This window comes from Lynx rufus, unplaced genomic scaffold, assembly GCF_022079265.1.
Source record: "Lynx rufus isolate CCGP_SWC_20201006 ecotype Redwood Valley unplaced genomic scaffold, mLynRuf1.p SCAF_1, whole genome shotgun sequence".
In the NCBI taxonomy this organism is placed as follows: domain Eukaryota; kingdom Metazoa; phylum Chordata; class Mammalia; order Carnivora; family Felidae; genus Lynx; species Lynx rufus.
The window spans coordinates 123,720,930-123,732,252 of NW_025814823.1; the positions used below are offsets into that span (position 1 = coordinate 123,720,930).

An 11,323-nucleotide genomic window follows, 5' to 3' on the forward strand; every position below is an offset into this window, starting at 1 on the left:
GAATTAAAGATACAGAACAAAAGCAGAAAGCATACCTAAAATTTTTAGTACATTTAATGCTATAATAGAAATGTTAAAAACCTTACTTCACTTTAGACAATTTTAATTAAAGGTAAAAAGACTGAGAATTCTAAGAGTTTTAATATACAAAACATTTTTTAATTTAAAACTACTTGGAATATAATGAAGATCTGTGGTTACCGTTCAGAAAAAAATCTTCTGTCAGTTGACAGGAGATCATACAGCTGTTGAATATGAGCAAGGCCTGGTAAAAAGATCAACACTGCTCCTTCAACATTTCTGAATTGGGGACTTCTGTCTGAAATTTTTTAAAAGATAACAATATTCAACATAAGAAAAAAGGTAAGGAATAGCATATAACATGTTAATAAAATGTTTCCAGTTAGAAAAGTTTTATCAAAACAAATAGAGTCAGATTAGTAAAAGATACATACCTAAATATATAAGAAGTTCCAAAATGAGATCAAGGTTGATTTTATGAGGATTCATGTAGAGAATAGCATGCTGAGTGCGGCTACTATACTTTTGGTAAAATGGATTTAAATCAGCACTTGATCCAGTCTGAACTGGTATATATTCCTAAAAGAAACACAATCAGAAAATGGTGAACAAAAATATTAAATATTTTTATAAGACAAGGATGCAAATCTGCCCTTCTTATTATCATTATTTTGTTAAAATACAGCAAGGGTACAATTTTTAGTAAGTATTAAAAAGTATTAAAAATTTTCACATTTCATGGGGTGCCTGGGTGGCACAGTCGATTAAGTGTCTGACTTCGTTTCGGCTCAGGTCATCATCTCATGGTTTGTGAGATCAAGCTCCAAGTCGGGCTCTGTGCTGACAGTGCATAGCCTGCTTGAGATTCTCTCTCTCTCTGACCCTCCCCCACTCACAATGTTTCTCTTTCTCTCTCTCAAAATAAACTTAATTTTTTTTAAATTTTACGTTTAATTTCATTCAACATCCTTAACTACAGCAAAACTTTTTATCTTTTCATGTACATACTAAATTAAAGAAGAATGGAAGAAAAACAGAACAGTGTATGCACTGTTCTGTGGCAACTAAGAAGCAGGTCAAGAGCAGTCATAACTTTAATAAGTAGTTTATACCTGCCTCCTTCCTATTAGATTCTACTTCGGTTGCTAAAGTCCAGTCACCTCTTTTGAAATACCTTTAATTTTCTGAAGTCTTTCTTTAGTTTCTAATTTCTAACTCTGGAGTTTTAGGGAAAGATTTTAGTTTTTGCTTCCTTGATTTATCTGCTTAACTAGAAGACAAAGTAACTTTGTGTTTCCATCAGATTGGATATAAGCATGAAATATTGTGGATACAATAAAAATACTGGATATAGTACCACTGGCTAAAATGCAGGCTAATGTGGTTTTATGACAGCTCTAAAAACAAACATGTCACTGAAACTAACTCTCTAGGAAGAACTGTGCTTGCCCTAGACAGTTTCTCTATATAGCTCGGGTTGGCTTGTACCAGGACAGCTGCTGAGAGAACCAATGGCAAGGATCGATCTCGACTTTGGGCCTGCCCCACCCTCAACACGTAAGATGTTCAGATAAAATACAGAAAATCATTACAAATTTACTCCTAAATAAGTGATCATTGCTCTGAAGCAGTAAAGGTTGCCTCTTATTTATATGCTCCTTGATTTTTTTACGGGTATCTATAGGGCCAAAATAGTGAAAGAAGATAAAATACCGTAAACCAAAGACTGAAGATTATTTCAAATTTTGCTCAAAATCCTATCTCTTCCTCTTCTCCCAAATTATACTTGAATTCACTGTGCCAGCCATATGATTTTAAACCTCTCATGGAATGTTATACTTTGGATATCACTATCAGATGTCTTTGAAAATGTTTTCTTTTTACCTGGTACTTTTTTATTCCCCCTGCTTTGCTTGTAACATTAATGGTTATTTCTTCTTCCTCCTCCAGAAATTTCTGACAATATTCTGAGTCTTTCTCCAGTACAAATCCTGTTTCTTCTATTATATCTTCAAGATGAAAAACCTACATAGATTAAAGTATATGAATGGTAAATTCAAATCCATTTCGGTAAATACCATTTTAAAGAGAACAATGGGATCATTGTCTTTTGAATGTTACCAAATGTTAATTTAGAATATTATGAGAAAAGCTTCTTTCTGCATTATTTGGGAATGGAAAACTTTGTTGATATAGATGAGTTTGTCCCTAGAAGTCTCTGGACAAATTACATTATGGTGTATATTTTTTATTTGTGAAAACTGGTTAAAAGAGCAGTCTTTATGAGCTGAACCCAAAGAACAAACATTAATAGAATAAGCAGAAAGGAAGCTTCAAAAACAAGCCTAAATTTGAGAGTTGGGTGAAAAAGTAGTTCCTTACTGCCACCTTCAATCTGGATATAATGGTTTGGACACAGAAGTGTGTTTTACGTTCTGTACTTCTCAGGTGTATCTTTCAGCAGAATTGTCCCTTCCAGCCTCCCCACCCTCAATCCAGGCAGCACTAGCTATCTGATTCCTGAGCCATCTCCAAGTTCTCTCTTGACCTGCAGTCCTGTAGGAATAGGTATGGGCTCAGATGACTAGAGCCTGTCTTCTGGTGAAACTCCCTGGTAGGAATGTAGTTTCTGTTCATATAGGTGTTTTAAAGAAAACTTACCTCCACAGGATAGCTTCTTCCTGAAATTCTAAGAATAGGGCAGTGTGTGAAATACGTGGAAAACTTTTCACTGTCTACAGTGGCACTCATTAGAATCAAGTGTAGATCAGAGCGTTTCTGTAAAATTTCCTTCAAGATAATTAGTAAGAAGTCTGACTGGACGCTTCTTTCATGAACCTAGTATAAAATGGAACAAAAAACCTGAATCATACATAACGGCTACTAAGAGGCTAAAATAATCAGACACTCAAATCTACTAAAAGTTCATATTTATAGTCAGCACATGAGGAGGGAGAGAGAAGCTGTATGTTTCAAATGAGGTACTTGGTAATCTGCTGTGCAAGTCCCTGAGACTTTATCCTAATGTGTTGGGGCAGTGATGAAAACATGTTAGGGGCACCTGGCTTGCTCAGTCGGTGGTGTGTGATTCTTGATTTCAGCGTTGTGAGTTTGAACACCACGTTAAGTATACAGATTAGAGATTACTTAAAAATCTTTACAAAAAATAAGGGGCACCTGGGTAGCTCAGTCGGTTGAGCATCCAGCTCTTAATTTCGGGTCAAGTCATGATCCCAGGGTTGTGGGATCATGCCCTGTGCTGGGCTCTGTGCTGAGCACAAAGCCTGATTAAGATTCTCTCTCTCTGCCCTGCTCACATGTTCTCTCTCTCTAAAAATAATTTAAAAATTTTTTTACACAGAGGAATCATGTAGTCTGAGTTCAACTTAAAAAAGAAAACTGGCTATAATATGGAAAATGTCATAGAGGACAGCAACAGAAAAGTTTCAAATAGAGGTTTTGTAGTACTTAAAGAAATAATAGTAGTCTATATGAGGGCAATGCCATTTGAATATGGAGAAAAGTGAATGACTTTGAAACGAGTAGAATCAACTCGTGTAAGTGATGGGATGTGGGAGGAAGAAGGAATAATCCTAGTTTTACTTTTACCAGGATATTTACATCTGAAACTCATGAGTGATTTCCTGATGGTAAGGCAAATCTGAGTTAGCTCATCAAACAGATGTTAATTTATGCAGAAAATGATTTTTTTTAAAGAAAAAATAAGGGTAGATCATAAAATAGAGCTAAAAAAATGTGTATGTTATTAAGCACATTCTGCAGAGGTAGGCAACATCTGGCTGTAAACATACTAGCAACCAGCAAGAAAAGCTATTTAACGCACATAGTGACCATAAACTAAAACAAATCACACAACTATTTGTAAGAATAAGGTAGATGTACTATTCTGAGTGTTACCAAAAAGAAAGGTCCTGAATAGCATAATGAACTCTGTTCCAACATCTGTTACATCCTTATATTTAACATGATGAATTTCACTGAGCTTTTTCTTTGTTTTTACCAGATTGTTCAAGATGTTAACAGTATTACACTTAAGCACAATTCAGTAAATCATGTAACAGAATGCTAATACTAAACCATGAAAGAACAGCTTCCTGAAGTTGGTCTGGCTTTTCAATGAGGGTTCACTCTGAGGCAAGAATATATAATAGGGAAAAGACAGTCTTTTCAATAAATGGTGTTGGGAAAACTAGACCACCTTCTTACACCAAACACAAAATAAAATGGATTAAAATTCTAAATGTGAGACCTGAAACCATAAAACTCCTAACAGAAAACACAGGCAGTAATCTCATGGACATTGGTCTTAGCAACATATTTTTATGGATTATGTCTCTTCAGGCAAGGGAAACAAAAGCAAAAATAAACTATTGGGATGACACCAAAATAAAAGCCTTTTGCACAGTGAAGGAAACCATCAACAAAAGAAAGGCAACTTAATAATGGGAAGAGATACCTGCAAATGATATATCCAAGAAGGGGTGAATATCCAAAATACATAAAGAACTAAAACAACTCAACACCAAAAAAACACAATTAAAAAGTGGGCAGAGGACCTGAATAGACATTTTTTCAATTACGACATATAAATGGCCAACAGATATATGAAAAGATGCTCAACATCACTCATCATCAGGGAAACGCAAATCAAAACAATGAGATACCACCTCAAAACACTGAAAATAGCAAGAATTAAAAAGATAAGTGTCGGTGAGGATAGGAAGAAAAGGGAATATTCATGCACTTTTTTGGGGAATGTAAACTGGGCAACCACTATGGAAAAGAGTCTGAAGTTCATCAAAAAATTATAAACAGAAATACAGAATGATCCAGTAATTCTATTACTGGGAGTTTACCCAAAGAAAACAACGACACTAATGCGAAAAAATACATGCACCCATGTTTACAGCAGCATTATTAACGAGGGCCAAGATATGGAAGCAGACCAAGTGTCCATCCGTAGATGAATGGATAAAGAAGATATGGTATATATACAATGGAATATACAATGAAATATTACTCAGCCATAAAACAGAATGCACTCTTACCATCTGCAACAACATGGATGAATGAAGAGATTATTATGCTAAGTGAAATAAGTCAGACATAAGGCAAATAACATGAAAAAATATGTATTTCTGATAGTGACAATATGGTGTAGCATTATGGGGACCCTGAGTTTGTCTCATCCATGAAACATAGCTAGATTAGCATCAAGCCATTTTGAACACCTGGAAAGTGATCTGAGAATTAATGCAAAAATCTGCCTAATTTGAGCCAGAGAACTTGGCAGGTATGTGGTGCAGAGAGGTGAACTGGGGGGAGAGAAAAGCCACAGAGCCATGGAGGGTAGGGAGCTGTTTTTGCAGAGACAACAGAAAGAAAAAGGAGGAAGACTGCAGCACACTGGGATCACGCAAGCAAAGCACTCCCTTTAAGAGTAGCTGGAGAGGGGCGCCTGGGTGGCGCAGTCTGTTAAGCGTCCGACTTCAGCCAGGTCACGATCTCGCGGTCCGGGAGTTCGAGCCCCGCGTCGGGCTCTGGGCTGATGGCTCGGAGCCTGGAGCCTGTTTCCGATTCTGTGTCTCCCTCTCTCTCTCTGCCCCTCCCCCGTTCATGCTCTGTCTCTCTCTGTCCCAAAAATAAATAAACGTTGAAAAAAAAAAAATTAAAAAAAAAAAGAGTAGCTGGAGAGAAAGAGATAAAGAGTGAAAACACTTGCAGGGGATTGGACAAGAAATCTGTTCCCCAAAACTATTGATGGGGAGGAAGGAGAGGGTTTCAATACCACCAGGCTTCTATAAACAGTGGAGCACAGAGTCTAAAGTTTCAGAGCTTAGAGCCTGGTGGCGCTCTCTCTGATGAGGAAGTAGGGGGAATCCCCAGGAGCATGCAGCACAGTCTGAGGGGTCCATGTGCCACATAAGGAGAAGCGGTTCCCCTGTTTGGAGTGCCTGTGGTAGAGGCCATGCAGCTTCCTTCCAGGCCAAAGTCCTGGTGGACCCTGGAGAGCTGCCATGTTTACTGATATCGGAACAAAGACAGGAATACAGCAAAACCTAGCACTAGCTATGTGTTGTGATTTACCATAAACTCAGAGCCTCTGCTGCTGTGCGATCACATGAACATTTTCTGGGACAAGACAGCACCAGGCTGTTGTTCAATGAGACCCTCCTCCAGAGAATCAGCATGGGTCCGAGCGGTGGATTTTTGAAACACAGCTCCATCTGAGCTAAAACTCCGGAGGGAGGCACCACCTGGCAATCAGATAGCTTGGACACAGGGTAAAGGCGGGGAGTGGATGGCAGCCTGAGACAAAGGGGTGATTGAGGGCATGAAATTCACGTACCAGAGACTAGAGAGCTGGGGAAAGCCATTTTCACCATGCACAGAGGACCCCAGTGAGCTAAGCAGCACTACCAAGTGGAGAAGGGAGCCATTACACCCAGCCCCACTCACCTGCACCCTCCAGGGACATCTCTTAGAAGACCAGAACAAATCCCTTCTACCTGCTTAGCTTACGGACTGGACTATATAATGTGCTGCAAGATTTCAGTTCTAGGTAAAATGGATGTAACTTCATTCAAGTTTCACGCTGTTTGCTTGTTGTTCATTTTCTTTGCTTCTGTTTTTCCTTCTGTTTTCTTTTTCCTTTCTTTTCTTTCTCTTTCTTGGATACAGAAAGAGCAAATTTTTTTAATTAAAAAATTTTTAATTCTATTTTTGTATTTTATTTTTTTAATTAAAAATTTTTTTAAAACTTTTTTTCCTTTCTCTTTTCTATCAAGCTTCTCTCAACAAGTAGACCAAAACACACCTAGGATCTAGCTTCCTTTATTTTTTTTGTTTTTTTAATATTTTATTTTTAATTTTTAAATTTATTAATTTTTTCTTCCTCCAAAATGATACAATGGAGGATTTTACCGGACAAGAAAAAACTGGAAGAAATGACAGCCAGGGATTTAATCAACATAGATATAAGTATGATGTGTGGACTAGAATTTAAAATCACGATTACAAGAATACTAGCTAGGGATGAAAAAAGTATAGAAGACACCAGAAACTCCCTTTCTACAGAAATAAAAAAACTAAAACCTAGTCAGGCCAAAATTAAAAATGCAATAACCAAAATGCAATTGCGAACGGATGCTGTGATGGTGAGGATGGATGAAGTAGAGCACCCAATCGGTGATACAGAAGATAAAATTATGGAAAATCATGAAGCAGAAAAAAAAGAGGGAAACAAAGTCTAAAGATCATGATACAAGATGTACAGAACTCAGTGATTTATTAAAGAGTAACATTGTATCATAGGAGTGCCAGAAAATGAAGAGAGACAAAAAGGGGCAGGAGGTTACATAAGCAAATTATAGCTGAAAACTTTCCTAGTCTGGGAAAGGTCACAGATATCAAAATCCAAGAGGCAAAGAGAACTCCCATTAGATTCAACAAAGCTGACCATCACCATTCCATATCCTAGTCAAATTCACAAAATACACAGACATGGAAAAAATCATGAATGCAGCAAGGGGAAAAAAACTCCTCAACCTACAAGGGAAGACAGATCAGGTTTGTAGCAGATCTGTCCACAGAAACTTAGCAGGCCAGAAAGAAGTGACAGGATATATTCAAAGTGCGGAATCGCAAAAATGTCCAGGCAAGAATTGTTTATAACAGCAAGGCTGTCATTCAAAATAGAAGGAGAGATAAAGAGTTTCCCAAACAACAACTAAAGGATTTTGTGACTACTGAGCCAGCCCTGCAAGAAAATTTAAGGGGGGGGGGCTCTTTTTTTTCTTTACATTTTTTAAAATGTTTATTTTTGAGAAAGAAAGAGAGATCATGAGCGGGGAAGGAGCAGAGAGAGAGGGAGACAAAATCTGAAGCAGGCAGGCTCCAGGCTTTGAGATGTCAGCAGAGCCCAACATGGGGCTCAAATTTGTGAACCATGAGATCATGACCTGAGCTGAAGTCAGATGCTAAACCGACAGAGCCACCCAGGCGCCCCTAAGGGGGGGACTCTTTGGAGAAGAAACAAAACAAAAACACCAAAAGACTAGAAAGGACTAGAGAATATCATTAGAAATGCCAGTTCTACAGGCAACACAAGGACACTAAATTTTTGTCTTTCAATAATCACTGTAAATGTAAATGGACTAAATTCTCCAATCAAAAGACAAAGGGTATCAGAATAAGAAAACAAGACTCATCTATATGCTGCCTATAACAGACTCATTTTAGACTTAAAGACACCTGCAGACTGAAAGTAAGGGGATGGAGAACCGTCTATCATGCTAATGGATGTCAGAAGAAAACTGGAGTAGCCATACTTATATCAGGCGATCAAATTTTAAAGACTGTAACAAGAGATACATTCATATTATTAAATATATATACATATAAATATGTATATTCAATGTCAACCGTGATTTTTTTTTCTGGGATATGAGATTATAGGTTTTTATTTTCATTTTTGTATCTTGCTATATTTGTAATATTTTCTTTTAAAGTTTGTTTTATTTTATTTTTTTTAAAGTTTACCTTTATTTTTTTAATTAATTAATTAATTAATTAATTATTTTATTTTATTTTATTTTTTTTTTAGACAGAGAGAGACAGAACATGAATGGGGGAGGGGCCGAGAGAGAGGGAGACACAGAATCAGAAGCAGTCTCCAGGCTCTGAGCCATCAGCCCAGAGCCCGACGCGGGGCTTGAACTCACGGACCACGAGATCGTGACCTGAGCTGAAGTCAGACACTTAACCAACTGAGCCACCCAGGCGCCCCTTAAGTTTATTTATTTTAGAGAGAGTGCATATGTATGAGAGCATGAGCCGGGGAGGGGCAGAATGAAGGGGGGAAGAGAGAATTCCAGGCAGGCTCCACACTGTCAGTTCAGAGCCTGATGCGAGACTCAAACTCACGAACCATGAGATCATGACCTGAGACAAAGTCGGACATTTGAATGAGCCATCCAGGCGCCCCTATTTGTACCATTTTCTAAGCAAAAGGAGGAAAATGACGGAACAATCTATATGTAGTCTATTAATTAAAAATCAATGAATGACTGAACTTTAATACTGCCTTCTGAATTTAGTGAATTAACAGGCATTTATAAAAACTTTACATCAAGGAAAATTTTTTAAATAGTTCTTGTATAATAGAAATGCTATGTATCTTATTTCTTCTTGACAAAATCATGTACAAAGCAAATCAGTTTACATGTGGTAGGCTACTGCACCATTTAAAATAATTCTAATGGGAGGGGCACATGGGTAGCTCATTCGGTTAAGTGTGTGACTCTTCATCTCAGCTCAGGTCGTAATTTCACAGTTCCTGGGATCGAGCCCTGAGTTGGGCTTTGCTGCTAAGAGCAAGGAGCCCACTTGGGGTTCTCCTTCTCCTGCTATCTGCCCTCCCTTGCTTACAGGCTCTCTCTCTTTCTCTCTCTCTCTCTCTCTCAAAAAAAATAAATAATAATTCTAAGGGGAAATTTTCAATTTAAAGATTCAATTTAAGTGTGCATTAAAATTTGATCCAAGGACATACAACTCTTGATTTCTGCTCAGGTCATAATCTCACCATTTGTAAGTTCAAGCCCCGCATTGGGTTCTGCACCGACAAGGTGGGACCTGCTTGAGATTCTCTGTCTCCCTTTCTCTCTACTCCTCTCTCTCAAAAATAAACATTAAAAAAAATCTGATTCAAGGAGGGATATATCTATAGAGTAAATGATGAAGATTTCTTGGTTTTTTTTTTAGTACGAATTAAGGAAAATCCTTTAACAACCAAATGTAGTTAAGAAGCAGTATACACACCACAGACTGCATCCAGATGGCCTCAGTTTGAACCTCCGAGTTGCAGAACTTACTGGCTATGTGAACTTACACATAGTATTTTAACCTCATTGTGTCTCAGAGCAACTGTCAAAGGAGATAATAGTATCTACTTCACTGGATTTCAGGAAAGGTTAAATGAATTTATATATATATATATATATATATATATATATATATATATACACACACACAGTCAGGAGCATATAGCAAATGCCATATGGTATTAAAACAATTAACATGAGACATATTTGTTAGAGAAAATTAAATAATTATATACACAGGGGCATTTAATAAGCATGAAGAAAATGTTAGGTAGTATTAGAAATAGCATCCTTTTAACGTGAAACTGTTTAGAATTTATCTGAACACGACTACAGAATATACTCACCTCGTCTACAATAACATGAGACACATTGGTTAGGAGACCATCTTCCTGAAGTTTCCTTAGCAAAACTCCTGTTGTACAATAGAGTAACCTTGTAGATTCACTAGCTCGAGATTCCATCCGGATCTGATATCCACACAAAGAATTCTATAGGGAGAACATAAGGTTGAGGTAAGATTCTCATAAGTGATCTGGGAAACAAGAGCTAAGAAATGAAGCACAGGTGCTGATCCTGCTACTAAGTAGGGCAGTTTAAGGAAATCTAGTTAGTGAAATTAAAAAAAATTTTTTTAACTTTTTAAATTTATTTTTGAGAGAGAGAGACAGAATGTGAGCAGGGGAGGGGCAGAGAGACAGGGAGACACAGAGTCCAAAGCAGGCTCCAGGCTCTGAACTTTCAGCACAGAGCCCGATGCGGGGCTCGAACTCACAAACAGTGGGATCATGACCTGAGCCAAAGTCGGATGCTTAACCGACTGAGCCACCCAGGTGTCCCAAATTAACTAAAATTATTGTCCCAATATCTTCAATTGTATAAAACTATAAAATTTGTTTTGCTAACTTAAAAAAAAATTTTTTTAATGTTTGTTTATTTTTGAGAGACAGAGCGTGAGCAGGAAAGGGGCAGAGAGAGAGGGAGACACACAGAGTCCGAAGCAGGCTCCAGGCTCTAAGCTGTCAGCACAGAGCCTGACACAGGGCTCGAACTCATGAACTGTGAAATCATGACCCAAGCTGAAGTTAGATGCCCAACCAACTGAGCCACTCAGGTGCCTCCGGTTTGCTAACTTTAAACAAGAAAAACTTTTGATCTCTTCAAAGTGTTGAGACAAAAGCTGTTCACTCCAGGTACCATCAAAGATTGATTATTGTATTCTAATTAAATTATCTTGCAACAAAATATTGAGGTACTCAGGACAAAAATTTAGAGCAGTTCCTACAATTTGGTCTCCTTTTCTGTCAAGATTTCATAAAAGCTGCCACTGTTAAAGAGCAACTGGTCTCATACCAGTGGTGCCTCATGGGAATCTTGAGGTGACTTCTATTCTCATCACA

General features: G+C 37.7%; 1 protein-coding gene across 2 annotated transcripts in view; it reads right to left on the bottom strand.

Moving 5' to 3' along the window:
* DHX29 (DExH-box helicase 29) overlaps positions 1-11,323 on the bottom strand; it is a 45,848-nt gene that overhangs the window by 11,378 nt on the left and 23,147 nt on the right. For both annotated transcript variants that reach the window (XM_047086563.1, XM_047086570.1), the window contains 5 exons: positions 10,271-10,414; positions 2,683-2,859; positions 1,906-2,046; positions 456-600; positions 202-319 (listed from right to left, as the gene is read on the bottom strand). In XM_047086563.1, coding sequence (XP_046942519.1) covers positions 202-319; positions 456-600; positions 1,906-2,046; positions 2,683-2,859; positions 10,271-10,414 — 725 coding nt within the window. The remainder of the gene's footprint in view (positions 1-201; positions 320-455; positions 601-1,905; positions 2,047-2,682; positions 2,860-10,270; positions 10,415-11,323) is intronic.